This window comes from Mycteria americana, chromosome 1 (genome assembly GCF_035582795.1).
Source record: "Mycteria americana isolate JAX WOST 10 ecotype Jacksonville Zoo and Gardens chromosome 1, USCA_MyAme_1.0, whole genome shotgun sequence".
In the NCBI taxonomy this organism is placed as follows: domain Eukaryota; kingdom Metazoa; phylum Chordata; class Aves; order Ciconiiformes; family Ciconiidae; genus Mycteria; species Mycteria americana.
In genome coordinates this window covers 75,144,441-75,171,751 of record NC_134365.1, presented here as the reverse complement: position 1 = coordinate 75,171,751, position 27,311 = coordinate 75,144,441, and the positions used below count along the sequence as shown (strand labels likewise).

The 27,311-nt window shown below is 38.3% G+C and overlaps 1 protein-coding gene across 1 annotated transcript in view; it reads left to right on the top strand.

The window, feature by feature from the left end:
- The window catches only part of ETNK1 (ethanolamine kinase 1), a 32,552-nt gene extending 19,398 nt beyond the window's left edge, over nt 1–13,154 (top strand). The window contains exons 5-8 of the mRNA XM_075506369.1: nt 872–955; nt 2,056–2,216; nt 4,825–4,898; nt 6,127–13,154. Coding sequence (XP_075362484.1) covers nt 872–955; nt 2,056–2,216; nt 4,825–4,898; nt 6,127–6,199 — 392 coding nt within the window. The 3' untranslated portion in view covers nt 6,200–13,154. The remainder of the gene's footprint in view (nt 1–871; nt 956–2,055; nt 2,217–4,824; nt 4,899–6,126) is intronic.
- Nucleotides 13,155–27,311: the final 14,157 nt, after the last annotated feature.

The following is a 27,311-nucleotide window of genomic DNA, read 5'->3' as shown; positions in this document are numbered from 1 at the left end:
TAAGGTTTTACATTTTGATGTTCTAGTGTGAACAGCTCTTAAGTTAACCCATTGCTTCCTTTTCTGATATTTTTAGTAATTTCACTGGTTTCCTTTAAAATACAAGAGCTCTAGTTTTACCTAATCCTTCTTGTTAATGTCTTGACTGTTTGTGGTGTAGACATTTTTGAGCAGGTTCAATGCTGTATTACCTTGAGTGAAGCATTTTGCTCAGCTTCGCTATAGGTAAATGTAATTTGGAAACATTTGGGGCTGTTTGCTGCTTTATCAGACCTTGTTTACATAACATTACGTAGTTTCATAGTTTTGAGGTCTTGAGGGTTGTCTGATGGTTTCTTGAAACTAGTTTAAGCCATCTAAAAAAAGCAACAATTAGGAATAGTCTTGCTTTGTAAGTGTGGTTGGAGGAAGCAGGAAATAGCAACATGTTGCAACATGTTAGTCTACTGTCATTGCACACTTGTGTGAGAATAAACAGGACTGTTCTTTTTTTAAGTCGGGGAAAAATTGATCTGCTATTTCTACATAAAGTTTAAATAAAGGATCCTCTACTATATTTCTTATTTTGAAGGTAAGGGATGCCCTCATGTGGTAGAAGTTAAAATTGAAATTCTGCTATTCAGAGTTTAAAAAATAGAGAGCTTACAGTTCTAAGTAATTATTTAAGAGCTTTCTGGAATGAATATTCAAGGAAATCTCATATCGTAAAAATCACAACCTTACCCTGGAATGTCTGAGTGCACACAACGGGGCACAAGTAAGACGGGTGTGTTTTGTTTTTCCCCCCAAAACTTCAAAGGACACCAAAGGATTAGGGCTGTGAATTCATTTGATACGGACTCTGATGTTGCTGCTGTTGTGTCTCACATAGGTGATGTGCAGTTCATAGACTATGAGTACTCTGGATACAACTACCTGGCGTATGACATTGGCAATCACTTCAATGAATTTGCAGGTAAAAATTGGATTTCTGAGGTAGAGGTAAACTGGTTTTATTAAAAATAAAAATTTATTCTTGCACATTCTTTTTTCTCTGCCTGTATATCTAGATACACCTATATAGCTGTTTATCTGATAGTATCAAAATGTGTTAATGTCTCATCTTGCAGGCCAGTTATGCCCTTCCTTTGCAGTTCTGCTAACACAGAAATGAGAACATAATGTCCTAAGTTTTGACGGAGTTAGATAAATACAGAACTTGCAGCTTTCACAGTATCCTTCTGTGAAATGACACAGCAGAGACTCAGCCCACTCTAATGAAACACTGCAGATGTATCTTTTACAGCATAGGTATATATTGAGAATATGCTGTGTGGTTCCACAGTTCCAAATGGCAGGCTTATGTGGTTTTTCTTTGGTGGCTTTGCATGTGTGTGCTAAGTAGTTGCCCTTGAGTCGTGTCCTAAAATGAGAAGTAAAAGCTAAGACTCTGTGGTAGGAAGAGTGGGATTTCAGGAATAAGGTGCTGGTAGACTCATTCATTTACTAGTTCAGATTTTTTCAGGGAATGCTCATTTTGTTTACTCCATAAGAGAGAAATACCCTTGGGTGTATGCTGTGTTATTTCAGAAGATGGGGCAACAGGAAAAACCTACATAACGATTAGTATAGATGGAAAGTGCAATATGGTGAAATTAGGAGCCTTAATCTACTAGCCGTTGTTTCACAAACTGAATGTTAAGTCTAGATAACTTAAAAAAAATTCAGAGTGTATACTTGGTAATTTAAGTATTCATAATGCAAATGCTTTTTTCTTGAGGCTTCTCTCAAAGCCAAACTTGCTGAATTTCAAAATACAAGTAGAATATGTATGTGGCTGAAAACATACACAGTGCAAATCTTTCTGCTGTGTTGAACGCTCTGATTCGTGTGTGAGAAATTCTTGCCGACATGTAACTGATAAAATCAGGTCAAAGTAAAAAAAGTGATGTTTGTCCACATCAATTTGTGCATATGTGTTAGGGGCAAGGAGGGGGGGAAGTAGTCCAGTAATGTGATTCTAATGGTCTTTTAAGATACCGTAAGGTTCTAATAGGTATTTTTTTCTTTTTCTAGGAGTAAATGAGGTAGACTACAGCCTTTATCCTAACAGAAAATTACAGGAACAATGGCTGAGATCTTACCTGGAGGCCTACAAAGAATATAAAGGATTTGGCACAGAAGTCAGTGAAAAAGAAGTTGAAGTTCTATATGTCCAAGTCAATCAGTTTGCACTGGTAAATAACAAACTGCTGATTAGAATATATTACATGCTATAGGGAAGCCTGCTACTCTATGGACAAATGTAATTGCCAGTTTCTTACTCTGAGTGCTGTGGTATGTAAAGAAAAACTTCCTTAGTCTGTTCTATGGAAACTTTCTGTTATTGTGTGTGTTAAAAATTCTCTGTAGAATATTCCTAGTGAAAGAGGCAGTGAGCATTCAGAAAAGATGAGCTTTTAGTGAGTATTTGTATTGGCTGTTTATTGGTCTGGCAAATTTCTGAGTTGGCTACAGCTTATGGTGGGTCTGTGTTGAACTTTTTCTTGTAAGGGTAAGAAGACAGAGGAGCAAGGTAGTACGTCATAAAGACTTGTAAATCTTCTGAATTTGAAAGCCTTTTTAAAGTAAGATGATAAAATTTTTTATTAAACTAGGATACTTTGGGTTTTAAAATTTTTTTTACAGATAATTAGGTCACTCGAGTCTTTCAGTAATACCTTAACTCTTTCCTTGCCTGCAGTGTCTTGGCAAGCAAGGAGTTGCTTTTAGATTTGGTTTTGGTCACTTTAGTGGCTTAAATTGTAGCAAAGTGCACATGTGGTCTCTTGTGGTTCCCTGGAAGTTCTGCCTTTTTGTAGAGTGTGAGGGCTGTCTGAGGGAGTCTGCTCCCTGCTCCTCCTGTATCTTGTGCATTTATAAGCTGTCTCCTGTCTGTCAGTCTGTCTTTCCAAGACTTTGGATGTAAAAGCTTTGTTCCCTTGTTCTTTCCCTTTGAAAGGATGAGCATGTTCAATTTTGATCTGCCTTCAGAAAATTCCACCTGGCTTTGGTGCCTTTTCCTTCAGGGGGAAAAAAACCACATCATTCATGGAGGTAGAATAAGAAGTCAAATAGGTGTAGCATTGAGTCCTTGAATGCCCCAATTATGTATACTGTTAGAAGCAGTTAGAAGATGTCATGGTGGTGTTGTCCCCCCCCACCCCCCCACCCCAGCTTGATCTTTGTGATTTCTGAAGATACTTTACAGGTTCACGTTATTTGTTATGTTTTCTGACTAGCCCTGATCTTCTTTCGCCTAGGGGATGTAACAGGAGATGTTACAGCAAAAGTGCCTTTTACCCAACAGCTAGATAATTTTATTTTGCTTTCTCCTGAAGAATAACATGCCAAACTATTCGTAGGACAGCTGAGGCTAAGAAGCCAGTTTGGCCTTATTTCAGTCCTCTTTCTGACTAATCCAAGCATACCTCTGTTACTGTAATGCCTTCAGTTTTCTGGCAAAAAGCTAATGGTTGCAGTGAGGAAATACAGTTCACATTCTACGAAGTTGATTATTAAACAAGCCCTTAAAAAATACCAGCTTGTTTGCTGTTATTTTAAAATATCTGTATTATCAACTGTTACTGTTCAATTCAGCTGTCCCATTAATCTAGGAAAGTTTTATCTGCAATTAAGTAGGCTGGTGGCCTGTTTCAAAATACATAGCATCATTTTGTCAGTTTTAAACTGTGATCACACTAATGTTTAAGACGATAGAGTTCTGTTTAGAGAACAACTCAAGACCTGCCTATAGACCACACATGATGCACAAATACTGCCAAACACTCTTGTGTTGGTTAATGTGGGAAGAAGCTTTGTTTAAGAGAAAATACGAACTTAAGTTAATGGATGCTGGTGTAAAATGCCAAACTGCTCACTATCAGGTGAAGTTATCTAAACTAGAGGTACAAGAAAGATGCATGTGTACATACAGTAGTTACCATTTTAAGGTGTTTTCAGGTGTGTGTGCGTGCATGTGTCTTCTACACTTCTGGTAAAGTGTTACATGCAAGCTTCAGGAAGCAATTTAGGTAATTACTGTAAGCAGTTATTTACTGAACAGAAGTCTGAAGTATATCACTTGTAACCTGGGTGGTCCAGAAATGTCTTCCACAAGGAGACTATCAAGCTCATGGCCCTTACATATATTTGTTCATTTGAAATATAATAACAATCATATCATTAATGTAATCCATAGTTTCAATCTGAAACTGAACATAGGCCTCCAGACTACTTATTTGGACTTGTAATGGAAGTAAGTTTGGAATAGATGAGAGATTTGTGTAAATGCTGATGAGTTAAGAGTTTCTGTTACATAGCTACAGGTCAGATCTCTTTATCCAAGTCTGTAGTGAAAGTGAGTTGTAGTTATAATGGCCTGAGGGTTGTAATCAAGGGTTCAAAAGGAATTTCATATTTGCATTAGTCAAGTACATGTAGAATAATATATATTTAATTAGCAACAGTAGAAATGAAAGTTGTATTTCTGTGCATTTTTTTAACGTGGTGTATACAGTTGTACAACAGTCTTAAGAAGAGATGACGTATTTCATAAATGCAACACTATTTTTCTTGAAAACAATACATGGAGAGTCAGGAGGCCAATGGATTTACTCCTCTGATTGCCAGTAATTAAATCTATAATACTTGTTTATCAATCTCTTTGGTAAAGAGAGATCAAATAACTTTACAAAAAGATTGAGTTTTGAGAGTTATCTTGTAGATACATTTTTGTCTTAATGTGAGAATATGTTTACACGTTGGGTTTTATATAATGTTAATATTTCACTAATTTTTTTTCAGGCTTCCCACTTCTTTTGGGGATTGTGGGCTCTAATTCAAGCCAAATATTCCACCATTGACTTTGATTTTCTAGGGTAAGTGTGCTTGCTACATTTAATTATAGAATACTTGAGGCTGGAAGGGACCTATGGGGCCATCTAGTCCAACACCCCAGCTATCAGAAACTGAGATCTGAGCAACAGACCTGATCTATTTGATAGATCTAGCTGATCTGTACTATAACTCTTTATTTTTTAAGAGAAAACAAGACAGTAAAAGCTGTTTGTGCTTTTTGTTGCTGTGAAAGTTCTCTAAATTAGTATGTGCCTCTAGGCTAAAACATAGTATAACAAGCCAAGGAACATACCTAGAGGAGTAAATGTTTTTGGGCATTGAGTGTTGTGGGGTGTTTTTTGTTGAAGAGACAAAGGCATAAAAGCCGAGTTGGTCAGTGGGGTGCATTATCTGTCAGATGCAAGACTACGTTTCCAACTGTAAGAGTCAAGCAAGAAACGGGGCTCTTTGTACAGAAGAGCTTGTTTACTTCTTATTGCATGGAGAGTTGATCTTGGAAATTCCTAATCTTTTTTTAAAGAGTCTTTGTAATGCCAATGAATGTTAAGTTCTGTTTCCTGAGACGCTTGCCAATGGTTTTCTGTTTCAGGTAGATGTGTATCTTGGGCATTTTTTTAAATGGTCTTTCATGGCAACAAGAGGGGAATTAATCTCTCTATTGGGGACTGGGTGAGGTGATAAAATTAATCATTTTGCTTGGTAAAAGATCCCACTTCAGAATTTTTGTGCACTAACTGAACCAGTTTACTAGGCTTAGTTGTGTCATTTTGTAAATAAGACAAATGTGAATTTCTTCTTGTGACCAATTCTCAAGTAGAAGTACTTGTTAGTAACCACTAGATGGCACAAAAAACCAAGTTAAGCACAGGTGGTAGAACCCAAAAACGTGTCAGTTTTGAATAAAACATTGTTCTTGCAATGATCAAGATCAGATTTCTTTGGAATTGTAGTTGCCAGTTGTTGGACAGTCTATTAAGAACTATTAAACATGAAAATGCCAACTCTGATAATCCTGGAACAACATCTGTTTTACAAACTGTAGCAAGCTGGGAGTGGGTGGTGGTTGTGAAGAAGTACCATAATATGGTTGCTCTGTTCTTAATTTCTTCCTTTGGCAGCTGCTAAGGGTCAGTGTTGGAAAGAGGGTACTGGGGTAGGTGGACTTTTGACTAGTCCTACCTAGCATGTCTGTTTTCATGTAAGGAGTTAACTGCTTCTAACTTCAAATCTCTTTCTCCCTTTGAATAGGTATGCAATTGTTCGGTTTAACCAGTATTTCAAAATGAAGCTGGAGGTCATGACATTAACTCTTCCTGAGTAATGAAGAGGAAGAAACTTACCAAGTGGATAGACAACCCCTGAATCTTTTCTGAGAACAGATACTGGAAAAAAGCTAAACATTTGCTGAAGTTCTGTAATGCTCACTTGATGGTTCTTGCTTTATAAATAATGCCTCTAAACAGTCCTTCAATGTTAAATTTAGTATGAAGAACATACGTACTGCTGTTGATATAAAATGGATTAGAAACTTGCTAAATCTATAAAAAGTTATAGAAATGGCAATTTAATCCTTCTTTGTAATTTAACATATGTTGTATGTGAATTATTTATTATAAGTTTAACATGATTCCATTGCTGCTTTCATCGGTTTTTGTAAAAGTTGAGTGCAGACAGTGAAGTTGTTCCAAAGGATTCGTTTAACAACTTATTTTATTGAAGTTGCGTTAACTTATATTAAAGAAAACATGGTCAGAGAATATTAGACTTTTAGATGTATACAAGCAAAATATGAATGATAATAGACTCGTGAGATCACCAGTGTGCTGTAACTAGGGACGAAGGTTAGGATGATGATTTTTCCCCCTCTCTTTTTTAAAAAAGAAAAAGGTAGCTTTCTGTATGATGGTACTCTTCTTTTGTATAAGAATCAACCAGCTTGCTGAAATGATAAATATTTTGATTTTACCTTCTTGATGTGTTAAGCTGTAGAAATGTGAAAGTTCTGTGGCCATCAGATTCTTTGAGGATATGTACCATCATAGTGTTAGATGGACAATGTACCATCTCTAACTTCTGTGGGAAAGCTGCTTGTTCATTAAGTGTACTTTTAAAGCAGAAGACCACTATTCCAAATCTAGATTCCTTTTTGAAACTTGATTCTAAATTTAAACACTATTCTGGTGTCTGTATTTGTGCTTCAGCAGTATCTAGCAGAATGGACTATTGAACTGATGATTAGTGAACAGAGATCCTGTTGCACTGGGGAGCAAGAAACTTAGGTTTACAGTTTGTGTATTGTTGACATCTTTCTGCTTTGTCATCTTCTAACCTTGGGTTCTAGTCTTAAATGCTTGGTCCTGTAGTTGCAGATTCTGGTATGTCTGGGGTTTGTGTTTTTCTTTGTTTTTCTTTTTTTTCTGTGGCAGCAAATTACTTTTCAAAGTCTCCAGTTTGAACAATAATACGGAAAAGTATATGACTTGAACAATGGGGCTTTGGTCATCACTCACATTTTCTGATTTCTTAAAGCTATTGTACCAAGAATGGTCTGGATTAAAAAATGTGAATTGAAAAGAAAATGTTTACTTAACAAAATAATGTATAAGTTTGAGTGGAAAAGAGGCTTTAAGTCTGAAAGGGGGGGGGGGGGGGCGGGAGGGGAAGTAACCTGCAACAGAAAAATAAAACCCAACAATGCAGTGTGGAGTTGGGCAGGCATGTACTCAACTCTGATTATACTCTGAAAAACTTTGCACTTTGGTCACATAAGTGCCCACATGTACAAAGTCTCTGTGTGTGCATATACATGTGCAAATGCAAACTTACCTGAAGAGTAAATATTATGGGGAGTCTGTTGTACAGACTCCAGCAAAGATATTTATTCAAAATTGCTTTATAGCACACTGGGGGGTGTGTGTGTGTGTATACACACACACATATATATACATATGTGCTTTACAAAAGCTTGGATTGATTCAGGACAAAGACAATTGATGTGAATGAAAAACTTTCACCTTGAAAGACCATTTTGAATGGCATTCTGTTATTTTACAAAAGCAAGGTTTGGGATTTTTTTCCTCTTCTTTATATTTATCTCTGAATATATTCATCTCTGAATGTTTGAAATTGTTTTTATTTCTTTCAGTCAAAACCTTGAAAATCCTAATACAAATGGGAGAACTGGGATTTTTTGTAACTTGAAATTAGGTAACCATTTTCGTTAGCATTTGTTAACTGGAGGCTACTATACTGGACGAATTTTCTTGGTAGTTAAATAGAAACAAATAGCTAAAACAGACATTTATATTTTCCTTTGTAGCAGTTATCAAGGATGTTGCTAGAGCTCATGAAAGCACTGAAGAGTTTCATTTTCTGTACTTTCTCCCTGTTAACATTATTGACATATGTTGAATAATACCCTGCTGTCTTTGTAGTCCCTTTAAGTTCAGCAAGATCTGCTTGGAAGTAAGATAGATAAAGATTTTTGAACTTATTACTATTTTCTTCAAGTGATAGCTTTATTTCTGGCAGTGTTGCTTTGTATTTGTGAAATATTTGAAAAAGGCTGTGAAGTTCACTTGCTCTTGGGAAATCCAACACTTGACAGATCCTAACTTTCCCAACGGTTAGCAATCCACATTCCCTTTTCAGGTACCAGTACTATTTAAGTTTGGAGTTAGTGTAATTTTTTTCAGTAGTATTTTTGTTTGTATAGCTCAAGTAGCAATAACTGTAGGAGTGGAAGCTTGCTTCTGCAGAACCAAAGCTTTTAATGAGTGTAGCTCAATCTCATTCTTGTGGAGTGAAGTTCCACTGAGTCCCGTAACAGCACTTTGAAGCAGATAGTAAATACTGCAAGCTTTTCCTGAGCCACTTTGAAGAAGCACAAGGATTCTCACAGGTTACAGTGGTTGACTTTGCAGTACTGGTAGAGGCTTTCATTTTTGCATGTTGAAATTCATTTTACACACTTAAATGCTGCTTTGCATCAGCTTTCTTTCAAGACAAGTGCAGGTTAAAACAATTCATGATAAGTTCTGAGGGAATACTGTAAAACATTTTCCAAAGTGAAATGCCAGTTACCTTGAGCCTTGTTCCACATCCATTTCAGCCAGTAGCACTTGGATATTCTTGCTTGCTAAGGAATATCTACAGATGTGTGAAGTTTGAAGCAGTAGCTTGCAATAGCATTGCAGATTATAAGGTAGCTTGAAACTGTGAATACAGGACATTCTGAATGTAAGTTAGGTACTAGAGCACCGAACTAGAGAACATGTACTTGTTTCAACTAATTTATGTCAGTCTCTTTAATAGCAATGTTAAGATATTTGAAGGAGGACAAAAAAGACTGAGCTCTAGAAACATCCTTGAGTAGTTTTGACTGTGACTTGCCAAGAAGATCTTCTGTTGCCTTTATGTTAAGCTAAGGGCATGAATGCCAAAATTAATAATTCTTACTGTAGTTAAACCTATATTGTAAATATAAAGAGGATTATTAGTAATGGCATTCTTGCATAAATAGCATCAAGTCAATAGACCGTAGTGGCCTGGTTGCTTTTGTAAAGCAGAATAGTGTGAATTTTTTTCTTCTCATTTCTGCGGTCAGATCTGGCTAATCCATGCCTAGTTTCTTCAGTCACCTAAGCATTAAAGATTTCTGAAATGATAACTAGTCTCTTCTCACATAACTTTAAATGCCTTCATTTAGATCTCTTGGTTTGCATTTAAAAAGGACTTACCAAATTTGCATTAACCAGGTCTGACTGTGTGTGTATATACAACAGTGTAAATAACCATTTGTAAATTAGTGTGAATTGTACTGTATCTTGCATTTATGGACTTGTGTATTGCATTGTATTCTCTCCTATTTTGTAGAAATTTTGATGTAAAGAAGAAATCTAACTCTGTGTGCGGACTTCTTTTGTTAACTTGACCTGTAACAGAGCATAATAGTTTTATGTTAAGGTATCCATTTATAGCCTTGGGCATCCAGTTTCTTTTCCCATTAGCTTTTTTGACATCTTGCTCTTGGGAATGATTCTGGGAATAAAGGAATTTATACAGTACTAAGATGAGGAGAAAGTCTATTCTAATAATAGGGCAAACTATGTGTCAGAGATACATGTAGTACCTGTGCTATAGGGAAGGCTGTTAAAATTGTTTACTTAAACTTCCAAAAATTTCCTATACATTCTTGAATGCTGGTGACTTCTAAACATAAACATGTTGAATTGAAGTACTCTTAAAGCGTGCGCTCCTGTGGTGACAGCAATTGAGTGAGTTGTGGTAGAGGTCCCCCAACTTACATGGTTTTGGTGGATATAGCCTTATAATAGGACTAGTTGCTAACTTGTAAATACTTACAATAAATGCCCAAATCACTAAAATAGTTCTGCTGGTCATTTTGCTCAGCACTAGAACTATTGGTAGCCCTTTAGAGTATTTGAAACTTACCTGAGGTATTTTCCCTCTGTTCCATTCCCTCCACCTCCTCCCTGTGTCCACAACCCTACTTCATGAGGGGAGACAAGAATATAAAAAGGTTTCTTTCCATACTTAATCATCACTATTTCCTTTTTGACTAAAATCGTGTTTTATTTTCAGTAATGACTTCTTACCAGAAATTTTTTTTTGTGTAGGAAGTCCCTTTCTGAAGAGGCCTTTAATCTTGGAAGTGTAGACATAATGAAGCATAGTTTTCCCCAAATGCCCAACTATATTTCATTGCTGTTGTCTTTCACTGTCTGTTTTGAACTCCATAGTGTCCTTCAAGCTGTTAGTTTATTCTTGTCACTGCTGTGTTTAGTAACTGCTGGAAAATACTGGTGTGCAGATCTCATTGTCCATCTGACAAATTGATCTTGATACAGTTTGTACATCCTGTCAGCTTTACCCTCACCGGATGAAAGGTATGCATGCTTATCAATGTTGACAGTTCAAGTTACTAGGATCCTGGGAAGTGAGTTTATCAAAGAAATATTAGTCAAGAGGAGGGATGGTCTCAGTAAATATAAGGAAATCATTCACATGGAAACTCAAGCTTAAGCTTTTGATGTAGCAAGGTATTGGATATGCTTATTTACTTGCATGGTTTAAGGACAAGAACAAATTGTAAAGGGTGAAGTTTGTTTCAAAATGAAGTTTAGATATTTTAAAGCCTTTGGTAGCTAACAAAAGCTTAAAAAAAATATTTTGTTATTCCTACCAAAAGAAATCTTAAAACAGATTTGGGTAACTTTCTGATTAAACAAAACTTTGTTCTATAACCCAGTGGAATATAACCTCTTGCTTAGCGTAGTCTTTCTGGTAGTTTGCAGAGGAGGTTGACCACATCTTACCTGTTGTGTTTGAGGTGTCTGTCTATTCTTAATTCATTTTAATGTTTTTGTATTGTTTACTGTGTTCTTGGATGCCTTCTAAGGTATGCTAGATTACTAAACTACTGGAATTAGCTACTGTCTCCTATCATCTCTTCCACACCAGGCAGGTTGTAATTATAGTAGCAGAACAGAAAGCATTTGATCAAACCTTGAGGTAATGCAAGGTGGCTGTTGAGCAGTCTTGCAGCTGATTCTTTTTCCCCCTCTTTATTACTGTGGGCTGCAAGCTGATTGTTTTCATTAATTGTGAAAGATATGAAAAGCCATGACCTTTGGTCTTGTGCAAGGTAGGTGTTCTGTTAGCCAAGCACACAACTTCTAAGAACTGCTCTCAGGAGAGAGAAACCACACAAATCCAGGTGGGATGTACTGGAAGAAACCAAACTTTGTGGCTTGTAGACCGCTGGAGTGGAAAGGAAAATGTGCGAAACGTTTGCATGTGCCAGTTATGGAGGTGCTCCATCTAAGTGGTGTGGTGAGACACTGGAAAAAGCATTGTTTGTTTTTTAAAGTGACTTTTCCAGTTGTTCTGATCTGTAGAGATTAAATTCCTGGGATTAGGAAATCTGTTAACCTGGGGGGAGAGGGAAGAAACATTCCAAAAGATTACTAAAAAAAACCCAACCCTGTGCAGGTGATTTATTTACAACAATTAAGTGTGTGTTGGGCTTTTCTGTGTATTTAATAGTATAGGTGGTGGTCTGCACCAGATTCTTTAATAAAAGATTTTATTATTATTGTGAAATGTCAGAAAACTGACTGGAATGGCCCTGAAGCCCATTATGATCTTAGAATAGCTGGCCAGACTTTGCCAGATTACCAGACTTCTGGTTCAAGACTTTACATTAACTGTTTCTGTAGCCTTCTAAAATTGTTGAGCTGCTATCTCAGGTTCCCTATGGTGTGGAACTCTTAATTCATGGACTTCCCAGATACGTTTGATTTGATGCTTATAGAGAGATGACACAGAGAAAACGTGGTGGAAATTAAAAGTTGTGTGAACATTTAGAAAGCAAACAAGTTACTTGAAATCTAACAAACTTGGAAAATAAATGTTGAAAAAACTTCAGGTACTGCACCAGCCTATTTTAGTGGTATTGCAACTGCGTTTTTTCTGTTAAGTGTGGTTTTTTTCCCCACATAGAGATCCATGCAAAACACCAGATGAAAGAGACCATGGAAGAGAAACATGAAAAATGTTGTATACTATGCCATAAAATGCAGCGTGAACTGGAAAAAAGTATATGTTTCTAAGCTTTTGGTAGTAGTAATTAAGTGTTATCAAAAAATGGTAGGTGTCAAGTCTTCAGTGTGTAAGAATTTTTTTTTTTGTAGAAATGTTCCTTTTAACATTTTGTATCTCAGATGCAGTCTGTGGTAGTTAATAACGCTGCTTTGTACACAAGTGCTTTGAATAGTCTCAGCACTGAGAATGTATCCAATCTTTCTTAAATATGACTTAGTTAGATTCATTGGTTCTGTCTTAAGCCTCTTAATCCAGCTATCTAAAACTCTTTAAATATTTGCATAAACAGGGCCATAGCATATTAGGGATATATTCCATTTTGTGGCATTTTTTGTTACTGCATATTTTTCAGTGTTCTTTTAAAACATGAGTCCATTTATGTCCTGTGAATAAAGTAAGCTCAACTTACAAATAAGCCTTTGTCATCTTCCAGCACTGTCATCCCCCAAAAAGTCCCCATGACCCTTCTTGTATGTTGTGGAGTTTAGATGCATCATTTATCCATTGGAGTGAACTGTATTTCTTTTGAACTAAATGTTATTGAAGCTATTATAAGGCCTTCTACCACTGATTAAATGAAGTAATGTACCTTTCAAAGAGATTTATATTGTGTAAATAATTTCAAACTGCAACAATAAAGTTTGTTTCTAACTGCACTGCTGGCATATATCGTGATGATTTTGCTTTCCCCAGGTTTGAAAGCACTTGGTAGGGAATACTTAAGAGTTCTTAAAGGCTTTTGACTTGTATTAAAATGCATACCTCTTTCTGGGATTAACAGCCCAGCTAAAAATAAATACTTGGAGGCAGTATTTGGCTTGCACAAAGCTAACTCTTTTAACAGTTTTGCATATTAAATAGGCTTGGTCATGGACCACTAAAATTTCACAGCTGGGAGGCAGGAATTAGGTGGAACATGGCTGTCAGTAGAAGTTACTACCATTGAGGAAGTGGAGGAAAACTTGCAAAGTTTGGGCTGCTCTGAAGTTTAATTTATGTGCAGTAAGGGCTGTGTTAACGATGTGGGACCCATTTCACAGGCTGATCCATGACGCTGAAGAAAGGCTGTGTATCCAGTGCTAGTGGCATGTTAGATGCTTGCTTGGAGGTTAACTGGGATGCTATGTATATCAACAAAACTCTGCTTCCTCCGTCTTGGTTGCGCACCTTAAAGAGAATGATTTCGCCAAGATACAGGTTTTACTTGGGCTTGAGTTACCCTCTGCAGTTGCCTGCAGTGAATTTATTGAGGAAAACGTTCCTTGGGCCAGAGTCTGCACTCCATTATGTACCTGCCATCCTTGTCGCTGAAAATGGGCCTTTCCTGCATACACCAAACACAAAATTTGGTCTTGTTTGTAGTGAGCTTGATTAAGGAGTTACCAGAGTTTGTGTATATGTAGTAAGGGACAGATAGAACAAGCAAATAAAGCAAAACCTTAAAAAAAGTTCTGCTGAGTGCAAAAGTAGGTTAATCTTTGGGCTAAGAAAAAGTGTTGCAGGAGACTGGAGACTTGAGCCCCATGCGTCTTTGCTTAAATAGGTTTTTATATATAAAAATTCCTTCTTAATTTGCAAGGCCTCCACCTTTTAACTCTGTTTTCTGGAAGCGTAACCATCACACAGGTAATACTCTATATGCACAATTTCTGTGACCCAAGATTCAGAAATGCTCCAAGCATCGCTGGCTCTCATTGACCTAAACGCATGGCCTATTTCCACTGGGCTTTTTGCTGCTGAAGTACTACCACTAAGGAATGTGGGTGAGTTGAAGAATTGTTTTCCAGTTGAACAGAAAATACTCAGACACTGACTGGATATCTAGGGTTACTTGTCCCTAGTGAATTGCTGCCTAGAGCCAAGAGCTGGTGTTTCTCTGGCATCTACTGCCCATATCCTCAAAACTTTCCCCAGGGCCAAGTTGTGGCTAGTCTTTGTTCACTGTTGTAATCGCAGTGAAAAGGAGATCTCCTGTGCTGATGAACTAATCCATTGTAACATGGAATCTTTCTTTTCTTCCACATGTAAAAATCTTTCATTCACAACTTGGCCAGAAAATGCAGAGCAAGCTCTTACTGAGCTAGAAGTTGTCAGTAGGAAGTAATAAAGAGTTTTTTTGAGGCCACCCCAGAAAATATGGTCCTGAATAGGTTAGTTATTTTCCTCAGGATAAAGAGCAAGCTACAGGCATAAGATAGGAGGGAAAACAATGCCATGTGTAGTGGACTTCAATACGTAATGTATTTAAATGTCAACTATATAAAACGTGCATTCCGAGGAGTTTGCGTGAGTGAATTCAAAATAGCACATTTACCCTTAATAACAACAGAAAGCTGATGTGCGTTATATAGAATGTATATAGGTTTATAGGTTAATAGATATATTCAATAGAAGGCTTTACTCCCATTAGTGTTGCAGAGGCAAGCTGTGCGAGAGCGCGCTGGCATCTGTTTTATGCACATCCATGGGTGTGCGCTGCTGATGGTGCCCTTTCAGAATCTGCGCTTGCTACAGAACAGGTAGAGAAGGCTTTTTTTAAGCCCCACAGTGTGCTTTTATTGCTGACATGTAGGGACAAAAACATTTCTTTCATCAGGAACTGGCTTTGAGACAGGAGTGCGAACCTCTTGTTGCATACTCTTTTGGAAGCCTTCCTTCAGACTCCAGACTTAAGCTGCTAACCATGACTTGTTTCCTTCCCATCCCCTGTTAATATTCCTTACAATTAATCTGCAGTTCATCCTCATTCTGGTCTCTTGCCATGCTACTTAGAATAAAGCTGCTTGTCTGGTTTTTACATTTTTAGGAGTGTGAAAGGAGCAATACATAAAATCGTGCAAACTTTTGCAGTTACCTGAGAGGCTAAAGATGGTGTCTACTTCAAATGACTGGAGGGGGCGAGTCAGAAGCATGGCTCTTACTTTATTGTCGTTATTTCCTGTCGATACCTTTATTTCCCTGTGCCCTGTGAAACGGAGCGGCATGATAGACTCCAGCACTTACCCGCAGGTGGCAATGGAGCTGCAGACTGTGTCTCATTGTTGAAGAAGCTTTTCAAGACAGCTTATTTTTGTAGTACAGCATGTCATAGATTGAGTTAAACAGGAAAAAGGGTATTCTTTTATCTCTCAATGAGTTGCAGCCAAGATCTGTAATTGCCTTGCTCTTAATGTTGCATAACTGTTAGCAAGACTCAAGCCAAGCATTAATGAATTTCATCAGAACTTCATTTTTTAATGAGCATCATTAATCGTTAGTCATGCGTGCTACAACCTACACTTCTCTAAAGTGGGGGTTTGCTAATCGTGTTGCACTATAAAAACAGCAGCATATTTTCCCCAGATTTTATCAGTAAAATAACAACAAGAAAAGACCGTGGAGAGAGTGAGACCAAAAAACTAATTTATTTGACCTTTTAAATACTTAAGATGCTCTCTGAAAGTTGGTCTGAAGCTTCAGCTTGTGAGCAGCTGCTGCCTCACTCTTCTCTGGCCTGTGGTAACACTGTGAGAGCTCTTGTGAGTGTTAGTGGGGACTGAAATGGATCTCACCTACCGAACTTGAGTTGCTCCAAGCTACGATGTTGATCGGGCCTCTTAAGATGGACTCACTGGGCTTCCTCTGACTCTTGTTATAAAATTCAGTTAAGCTTTTAAGGTAAAACTTATTTTCAGCTTGGAAAAATGATGACTAGCGATCTACTGGCTAGTCTTTACTCCTTTGGATTGTGCAACTGGATGCGTCTAAAAGCTAGAGAAGGAGCGTCAGGTTCCTGACTGTCGCGGCGCACTTGTCCAGATTTAGCAATTGCGGTAACTAGTCAGTGGTGATGTTTTACCTGCACCAAACTGTCTTGCAGCTCATTCATACTCCCTCTATATAAAGTGGAGCTGGCTAACTTGCAGAGGTGGGTGAATTAAGTTGTCATGCAGGTGTCAGACTGGCAGAGCTTCACACAAAACAAAACCTTTTCCCTGTTGCATGTGCTAGAGATACATGACTACTCGTAACTCTGGCCCAAACAGTGCAGTCTCTCACTACAGATGCTGATTAGTACCAAGATTTCAGAAGCAGGTTAAAACAAACAAAACTAATCAAATTGTATCTAATAATACTGTACAACAATGAAAAAGTATTTTCTGTATCTTATGCACTAGACTGAGAAAATGTTTTATCCTAAACTTAACCTATGTGAATACTAATGTTTGTGGTTAAAACAGAGGAGTTGTCTAAGGTAGTGGTATATGGGGAGAAGAGTAAAAGAAGGGCTCTTCATTTGCAGGGATCAGAAAGAAGAATGTGCCTCTCTGATGAGAAGAGGAGGAGGAGCTAGCCCCATGGAGGAGAAAGATAAGGAAAGGATTACGGGAAAAGAGAATGGTAAAAAGAGTGATTAATGAAAAGGTGTACTGACATGGGAGGACAGCGGAGGGCTAAAAAATGGGGATATGAAATAAAGGGAGCTCCCAAGGTGAGAAGGAGAAGATGTTGAACAGAGTGGCGAGAAAAAATCAGAGGTTTGCTGCAAATAGTGTTTGAAAAGAAAAAATGGACAAAGAAAAAAATGGAGACCTCGTTATGAAGGTGTCATAGTTAAGTTAATTTACTTTATTGTTTCTCTGGCATATATTATCAAAAGCAGTAGTGAATTTGGATATTTTTGTTTGAGTGTCTAATTGGAGATCCAGCAGTCTTCAGGGCAGCTTGCTACAGTGTCCCAAAACCAGGTCTACTTGCAAGTTCTGAGCTTCATGTTTTGGAAGTGTATTTATTCATTAGATGTAGGGTTCATTTCAACTGGTTATGATTCTCTAGGCCAAAAAATTGAGAGGAAAAAATAGAAATGCATGCAGGAGATAATTCTCCAGTGTGAGAGCACATGTAGTCCCAGAACTACTCTTTGAATAAAACTCAACTGCTGCTCTTTATGTTGTGCTAACATGAATCTGAACATCTGTACCCAACCTTTACCTAGCTCAGCTGATTATGCAAAAGTTTGAGGAGGAAATAGAAAGGCAAAAAGTAACCTCATAGGTCACTTCAAATAAAACAAGAATATTTGGGATAAAAGGGTTTCTCTCAATGTTTAGCTGGTTTTAGCTTGAGGTGCAGGGTAGCATTGCAGAATTCCTCCTAGCCTATTTGCTATGGCTAAGATTAGCAAAACGTGCTGCAGCTGGCTTTATGGGTTGTGAAGCAGAAAGACTGAGATTGTGATAAGTTGCTGGTTAATACCTGTTCCGGGGTGTGTGTGTGCAGTGAGAGAGCTGTAAGTATTACCTCTTACTTTGTATAACCTGGTTCTCAACAAGGGAGGCCAGAGAAAACTGGCAGGAGGAGATGGCTGAGAAATTCAGCTTATAAGAAATAATATATGGATTGCATCAATGAACTGGTGAGATGGAGGCTACTGAGATCACTTCTTCATGCCAAGGTTTTGTAAGTCGTGTCATTTGGTATCCTGATTTATGGCTGCTTCACTTGAGAAGTACATGCTTGTGGAAGGATATTGCAGGTGGAGAATTACTTTGAGTGGCAAAAATAAGTGATATTTTAAACTTTGCCACTGAGTAATGTTATTGTTGCTATGTTATGTTTCATAATGCTGGACCAAATAGGGTATTACTGCTCCTTTAGATCTTCCTTTGGTCTGTGAACAAATATACATATTAACAGCTGGGTTCACTAGCAGGAATGTGTAACTGTCTGAGCAACCGATTCAGTTTAATACCTTGCTCTGATATGAACCTGTTAACTAACCTGATCTGGGCCAATTTTGTTTTCTCTGTTTCTCTCTTCCTGCTGTATTGTGTGTATTTAGATTGCCAAAATCCTAGGTTTGTCCAAGATTCTGATAAAAAATGGCCGGAGTCCCCTGTGTCAGAGATACAAACAGCTACTACTGTCACAATTAAAACAAGCAAATCCTTTTCTTTATATATAATTCCGTATAACAAATATAACACACAAAATTCATGCAAACAATGTAAACTTAATATACCTATAAGTATACTAAATATTATCAAACCTATTAATATATATAGCATAGAATATATATTATTCTGTGTGCTACATTATATCTATGACTATTATAATTGTATTATATATTATTACATGAATTATTACATGTATTAGAACACGTAATTAATTAAATTCATTAAAAGCCACTACTCTAGAAGCAAAACAAAGACTTCTAAAACTGAAAAGCATGATTAGATTTTGAGAGCTGAAAATAACCAGAAGCTGATACATTATTTTCTATCATTGTATCTGTTATTAGACTTCGTTGTGAACAATGTTCTTCTAAAAACATCAGTCCTAACCAGTATGTATCATGTGTACATTAAATGGAGCAAAAAAACCAGCTGGCTGGCAAATATAATTTCCTTGCCATGGGAAATGATCTGAAATTGCAAAATGTTATCTTACTGTCATATTGTTCTGCAAAGAAACACATGGCATGAAATAATTCCATTCCTTCAAATAATTCAATATTTTATTTAAATATATAATATTCAAGTCATGGATGGCAGATAATATCTCTGAGTTGCACTTCCTAACTGTTGACTATATTTTTTAAATAGAGCAGTAGAAGAACAAACATTATCTATGCTACAAATGAGCTTAGACACCTAAAGCTGTTTTGCTTTTTACTTTGTGTGTAAATATACACACACAGGGAAAGAGACAGTCTTCTGCCCAAGGACCTTACAATAGAAGTAAAGGTAGAAGGTCATATTCCCATTTTACAAGTAGAGAAGAACATAATAGAAATATAAATTACAAACCTAGCTTCACGCAATGAGTTTTGTAGCATGAACAGGAATTAAACTCAGATATTAAATTGATCAAGCTTTTCAAATACGTCTTTTTTTTTCCCTGAGCAAACAGTGCTCGCTGAGACTGAAATGTTTCTACAATTATGTTCTGTTCACTGAAAATTTCCTGAGATCTTGGGCAAAGTATGAAGCACCAATGAAGCTTTGAATCGGGAAGGAAAGCAGGTATCTCTCTTGCATCTGCATGAGTCCCCCTGCCATCAGGGCAGTGATTTTAGATCGGCTCTCTTCTTCCTCCCCCTAAAATGAAGGTTAAAAACTCAGTCTCATTAGAGTTAGTAACAAAATTTTGAAAGCTGGAATCGCTTTTGTGAAATGATGTCCAGGACAGTATTTTAAATCCAAACATCTACCTTCAACAACTGTTGACAACGTTGATGATAAATTCATGACTTTCAGAATAATTTAAGATTCACTGACAATTCCTGGCTATCTTCAGATTGTCTACTACATGCAAATAATTAATGTGTAGGTTCACATGGATTTTAAATGTAGTGGATATTAATAGAACACTTACTCTGATCTTTTCTGTAATTCAGGTCATATAATTTTTTTCCTCCTACTGCTAGGCTGAACCAAAATAACTTGTGCCTTCAGTAAACCAGTCAATCTTGATTTAAAGAGAGCCTGGCATGATGAGTTCGCTGCTTTGACAGGTACCATATTCCTATGGTCAGTCAGACTCACCAGTAGAAAGAGTTGCTTCATTCTTCCTCTGAATTTCCCTGCCTTAAATTCCTTTTTATAACTCTCTGCTTAAAAAAAAAGTCACCTTTTAACCTCATTTTCCCCCTGCCATCTTTCAGTCTTCTTTGACAGGCAAAACAATGAAGCAAACTAACTCAGCTTATAAATACTTTCCTCATCGCACTTTTCCATGCTTACAGTTTTACACTGCTGATACCAGAGGAGGACACCATATTCCACTATTGGTCCCCTCTCGGTATCCTACTTGTTTCTCCCCTGCTTTCATTTACTGCTTAGTTATTTATCGATTAAAAATCATTGATCCCTTCCTGCCAAGGCAGAGTTGCCATCAAGCAGCAGAGTCAGCATCTTTGTTGGTGGGGGCAGGGTCTAGATTTTCCTGATTTGAAACGCTTCATGTTTGAGTCACCAGTCTCCCAAGGGGATCCCCATCACATTACGATGGCCCTGGCCACTCTGCCCAACTCCTTATTACCTAGAAATTTGTCAAAAGTGTTTTTATATTCATTTGAGGATCACAAGTGGTAATATTAAATTGCGCTGGGCTGTGAACTGATCCCTTTCACCATATATCTGACGCACAGTAATAATTCACCACTCACAACTATTTTTTGAGATCTGTGAGTTAGCCAGTTTTTAATTAGAGCTCACTGAAACAATTCTTCTGTAAAAAAGAATTCTGTTTGTCAAAATCCAAATGTTTTGCAAGAACGTGTCAATTCTGACAAATATTTTTAACGAGAAAAAGTCAAAACATTTCATTTTTACTTTCTTGATTTATTTTAATAATATCAAAACATTTTGTTTTGATATAAGATACAATTGTTTTGACTTTATCATGTTTTCATTTCACTTTCTTTCTATATTAAAATATCCTTAACATACTTCATATTAAATATACCAGCTAACACATCATATTTAACATAAGAGAAGCTCAAATGAGATAGATAAACATTATCCAAATGAATTATTGGAAATATGTTGGTTGTTCTAAATCAACTTGGAGGCAATTTTTAATCCATTGCTGATTTTGAAGTCACAAAATTTTGCTCTGATTTGGAAACCATTTCAGCCCCTCTCCACAGCTCTGAATTTTCTGCAAGGTGAGTTTGCATGCTGGGTCCATTTAATGTCCCCTCTATGAATGACAAGCAGTAACTTTTAATTGTAATGGTAGTATCATTGCTTCACCTATTAAAGTGAACTCATCTTGTCACTTTCTAAATGGAAAAAAAAATATTTTAAAGGGCTTGTTTTTGAGCTTTAGCTATGCAAGCTGTCGTTTTACAGTTCTTGGTCTGGGAGGGTTGTGGTTTAAGATGTTGGAGCTGGGTCCCTCACATATTAGTACTACAGACCAAGTGTTGCAAAATTTGAGCCATTTCAATAAAGCACAGCAATAAGACTGGGGAGTTCTCTTCCAAATCTCCTGGCAAATGTATGAACAACGTGCAGCAAAGGCTAGAGCTGCGCCGCTCACAACTTCTCTACCAACAAGAGTCCATCAGCAAAAAGCTGTTTGCGGAGAAAAGGGGGGAGCCGCCCAGTCTTGGTGCAGCCCCACGCATGCAGCCGGGCACCTGAAGAAGGAGGCAGGGTTGGAGCAGCCTGCCCCCCAAGAGCCTGAGTCAGCTTTTGGGAGCATTTAGTTTTCAGCCAGGGCATTTGCTTGACCCAGCTTATGGTGTGGCCGTGGGGAACCAACATGCAGGAAGGGCACGGTGTGGGGGACGGGACCAGGGCTACACTTCTGGGCAGCAGCCAGTAGCCAGGTTGGGCTGTAAGTCTTGGCAGTGGCTGCTGTGCTGCAGCTGCTTTCTGGCGATCAAAATATGAAACGGCAAGGGCAGATATTCACACTGCTACCCAGCTGAGTGGGGCAAGAAGATGGAGCCTGGCCTGTTGCAGACCTTTGCCCTGATGGGTAGCCGGACAATAAGAAAATTAGTTGTCCAAGAATGACTTTTCCAAGTTGCCCATGGCTGGAGTGGAAGAGAAGAAGAAAGAAGAGATAATAAATTGAATGGCTGGGAAATGGAGTTTGAAATAGGTTTGTGAGTGGAAGGAATAACAGTAAAGAAATGAAAGATGAAGGCACCAAGAAAAAGAAAAAAAACACGGACAGAAAAAAATGTCGTATATGAAGAAAAATATAAGAAAGTGCTAGTATTTTCCTTTGCAGCTAAATAATTAATGTGAAACTTACCATGAAAGCAGAGGAGAGATCTGTAGTGAACCCGCCCAGCAGGTATGTTTATGTAAGCAAAGTTGCAGCCCTCGGGCTTCTGGGAAGGTGCTTGTGTGGCCAGGGCCACGATAAAGTTGTGTATTATGCTCCTCTTCTGTCCATCTGTCAGCTCTTCCACAGTGTATCTCCATTTGGGGCATAGCTAAATGAAGCTGGTCCAGATGAAACTGGTAGAAATGTTCCAAAAAGGTTGAAGATCTTTCATTTTTACAGGCTTTAAAAATAGATGGTAATTTCTGGGTAGGACATGGGTAGTGAAACTGTGGGCCAAAGATGTCCCTGGCAGAAATTCCCGTTGCGATTCACCCCACGTTGCTCAGGTCAGGAAGAGGGATCTTATTTTCAGTGAAAATCCCGTGGAAAGGAGTGGAGATACTCATTTATCTACGTTGACAATATTCCTGGGAACTACTGAGGCTTATTTTGTAAAATATCTAAATATCCCAAGTAAAGCCTCTGTTTGCACAGTAAATAGTAATAGCTAGAACCAAGCTGATGCCGTCTCTCAGTTCATCTACCCAGGTGTAACAGCTATGGCTGGTCCGCTGCACACCCATCATGGGCAGGATACAGAAATACTGAAGCGTCATTGACATCTCAAAGTACCTCACCTACCTAAATACCTGTGTATGTGTCAAAGGAACAAATGAAAGTCTTCCAAATCAATAGGGATGCTAAAAGCTATGGGCTTCCCTTGACCTGGAGGTTAGATAGCATTTATCATTTTGCAGTTCATATATGCATAAAGCAAGGCACAAAACCACCTACATTTGCCAAAGCTCACTCCATGAAGGAGTACAAATTAAAAGACAAATTCTGGCACAATGGGGAGCCCGTGGCAAGACTCCAGATGACGCTAGGCAGCCTGGCTTGCCTGACGTCCCCTCGTAGCCCTCCCTCCTCTTTGGATGTCTTCCCTCCCCTTAGAACTAGCAGAGCACAATAATTTTTATAATGAAGGGCCAGGTCTTCGGCTTGTGTTCAGCCACCAAGCTGCAGTGAAATCGCTGGAGACGGGCAGGCTTTATACCAGCTGAAGCTCCAATACCTGTCATTTCAGGCCCAGTGCTCTGGGCTCCTTGCGGCAGCTGGAGACCAGCGTTGCTGGTCGGGAGTCTGACCAGAATAGAGGAGCTGAAGCAAAAAATGAGGATTTGCACTGTTCTCCCCATCCCACGACTGGCTCCGCTGATAAGCTGGTACCGTATCCTTACCCAAACAACACATCAGATTCTTGTCAGCCAATTTAAAAATAGACCGCCAGGCACAATCCTGCCTTTTCCTGCAGTTTTTGGCTTACAGATAGGTTCTTTATTTCAACCTCTCTTTCTCCCCGTCTTTTCTCTTTCGCTCCCCTCCTCCTGTCCCCGCTGCAGCGTGGCTGAATATCTGCCCGTGCACAAGCGAATAATCCCGTTGTTCAGTCCGCGTAGGATGGCGGCATCTGAATCCGCACCCGTCCCTGCGCAGCTGGCGCTGGCAGGCAGCCATCCCACAACCTCCCCAGCACAGTCGGCGCCCAAGGAGCCCCAGCCGCCTCTTTTCCTACCGCTACGCAACATTGCAAGGGATGGCTGGAAAAATCAGGTTAAGCCTCTTGCGGAATAGCCGACTTTCCACATGAGGCCCCAGCGCTGCGGAAAAGCACGGCGAGGAGAGGAGAGGCAGTCCATTTACTCCTGCCTTTCAGGAGTAAATGGCATTTTAAATGACTGAGTGGCGTTAGGAAAAGCCTGAAGATTTCACTCGTGCAGAGGAGCTGAAGGCATCTGCTCGCTAATAAATGTGTGAAGGAAGCAATTGCTTTTATCGAGCTGCGGTGGAAGAGAGCTCGCTTTAGAACCAGTGAGTCATAAATAAGCTTCGAGTGAAGCCTTTTTGTTCCCAGCAACTAGCAGGCAGGTGCCTAAATCCAGTGGGGTGGGGGCAGCTAGGAGTGCTGTAACCCCAGCCTGAGGTGGGCATAATATAAAGAGTGAGAAATGATAATAGAGCTAATAGAAAAATAGTCATAAAACTCCTCCCCCACCTCGTGTGTAGAAAAACAACTGCTTGGTCAAAATGGAAAATTTGATGAAATGGACAGTCCTAGGGGAAGTGTCTGTTTTCAATTCTGTATCATGCACAAAGACTTAAATCTGATACTGTTTTGGTTTTCTTAACAAAAAATATTTTCTTAAGATTTTTTTTTTTTTTTAAAGCAATTTCTTTCCAAAGTACAGCTGAACTTTAAAACTTTTTAATAATAGCCATTAACTATCCAAGCTGGTGAAATATTTGGCTAAAAAATTACAGATGCTATTTTCAGCTTCAGTGTTTCATTTTGTACATGTCCAAACATTTATGGTTTGAGATTTTGTACAAAAGAAAATTTAAGAAAAAATGTTGAAACAAGATTGTCTTCTCTGTCAACATTTTTCATAAAAAAAATTTTTTTTTTTACAGCATCTATGCAACTGTAGTCCCCATGTAGCAGGAAAGTAACATTATACCCCAAAATATACTTTCCTTACGGTACAGTGGTGATGTTACTGGCAATGACTAATCTCGCTAGAACTCAAAGTCCTTTCTCCATCTGTAAAACCAAGATGTCACCTCTTAAGGAGAAATAATCTTAACCAAGGCTACTTTCAAAATACAAACACTTACAGTTTTCCTAAACTCTTTGCGGGCTTAGATATTTAGATTTAAAGTGCCATTTTACTTCTTTAAGTAACTGCTTAATTAAATGAACAAAAACCCCCTTTCCTAATCAGTAGATCTTCTGTCTCTTATTCTGAGTCATATTCTGAGTTACAAAAATGTATTGCTTTTTCTCTCATTAACACTGCAGAAAAACAGTAGCAATGCCTGACCTAGCTGCTCTTTTGCATCAGGAAGAGGATCTTACTAAACTTTATTCTGTTTCTCCCATACAAATTCAAGAAAGCAATGATGCATAAGGAAGATGCTTTGGTTACAGCAGTCAGACAATAAAGAACACTGATAGGACAGGAGAAGTGGTGAGATTTTGATTCAGGTTGAGATAGGTGCCTAAATTCTTGGCCCTTTGTATTTAAGATACATCTTAGGGCTGGTAGCAGTACACATGAGCTTACTGACAAACTCAGCGCAGTTTACAAATATGCGATAATATTTCTTTCCTTGATTGCTTGACAGAAGAGAAATAGACTTTTAGTACAAATTATAAAGAAGGCAAAGGTGAAAAACATTTTGATAAAATCTTCACGTGAGGTAAATATGTGGAAAAAGAGATATTATGGATATGTGGAAGAAGAGCTAGTATGGCTATATGGAAAAAGTGGTATGCATATACTATTACATATGTATACTATAGTATGTATAGTATGGAAGTTATGCAAATAAGATGATTAGTCTCTATAAAATCTTCACAATTTATCTCTGGTTATTTTTTATTCTTCCGGTAGATATTTTTTTGTCCTCTCTGGAAGATCTGGTAGGATTTTTCTAGCTTGTAGTCAGGTTCTATAAAATGTTGACTGAGAGTTTTTCATTCCTTTGATTAAATGAAGTTTGTACCCAGAATTCTCCAGATCTTGGAGCTTTTTAACAAGTAACTCCTATACCTGGAAGAGGACACAAGCTCTGCTTTCAAACTACTTTATGCAGAAATAGATAAAAAGATACTTCTCAATATTTCGTGCTTACTTTGTGTCCCATAAAGCAATGCCTAACATAAATTTTAAAAAAAGTAAAGAGCTAAAGCGAATTAAAAAAAAATTCCAACCCAAACAAAGCAAGCCACTCAGGTAACAATAGATACTGAAGAAATATATAGGAAACGAAGTGCAAGCAGCAATCTGGAAGCATTACATGTATGAAACTAATGTACGTTATGCAGTTTGTGCTTTATCCTCACTATAACGTGAGCACGTAGATACCATTTTCTTCTTTTACTCAGGAAAAGCATCTAAAGAGGATGCTGTTCTACAGCGAGGTCTTCACGGGTGGCCATAATACCATTCAGTTCATTACTCCATCAGAGAAGACCCAACAGGCAGCCTGTGCTGACCACTGTTATCTATCAGTTATATTTTTAGAAACAGCGCTTCGGCTGCCTTTAAGCCTGTTGAGCCTGTCCTAGGAGAGCAAAATAGTGTGAAACAGTAATATAAAATTAATTCTAAACTGAAACTCTGCCAGATGCTCCCTAAGGTCGCTGGGCAGTTTAAGAGCAGAATTGGTATTTTCAGATGGACGCAAAGGAGTTACAAATCAGAGGACGTTTTCCGTTTAATCAATCTGAAATGTTGACTACGCCTGTATACAGGACCCTGCGATTGTGCAAGACATGAACGCGTACGGAGAGCTGGGTGGGCATAGCAGCTCGTTTCAGAAAGAGCGCGCTTGCGTACGCTGAGGGCTGCACACAAGAACTGGAGCTTTTCGGCTTGGGCACGGTGTGTTGTGTGCTGCGTTACCAACATTGTGCCGACCTTCACCTGGTTCCAGCAATACTCGCCACGTGTAAGAGAGATCAACAAAGGAGATAGTCATTTACTGTCCAGTATGTCCACCTCTCTTGTTAGCCTCCACTGAATATGGCTTGCCAACATATTGGCTGGTGTCCACCAGAGGAGATGGGTTTGACACCCTTGAATGAGAAGACCGATTGCACCTGCCTGAGGTAGCGTTGAAAACCTGGTTTCATCTATAATCCCCTTGTTTCAAATGTCTCTAAATTTCTCCAACTTTCACCATTTGGACTGGAATTTTCCATGCCAGCTCTGCATCCAAAGTGATTACATATTTTTAAAGATTATTACAATCAAAGAAAGGAGGAGGTTTTTCTGTTTGTTTTTCTGTTTTTTTTTTTTTTTTTTTTTTTTTTTTTTTTTTAAGAGAGACTAGATTACTTTTACTTTTTAAGTGGATAGCTCTGCTCTCTGGGGGAGAACACTGCGTTTTTCTTCCTCTCCATGCAGACTTTTCTGGAGTTAGATTTTTCACAGTTGCTCGCTGCTCAAGCTTGTTCAATGAGATGATGTGTT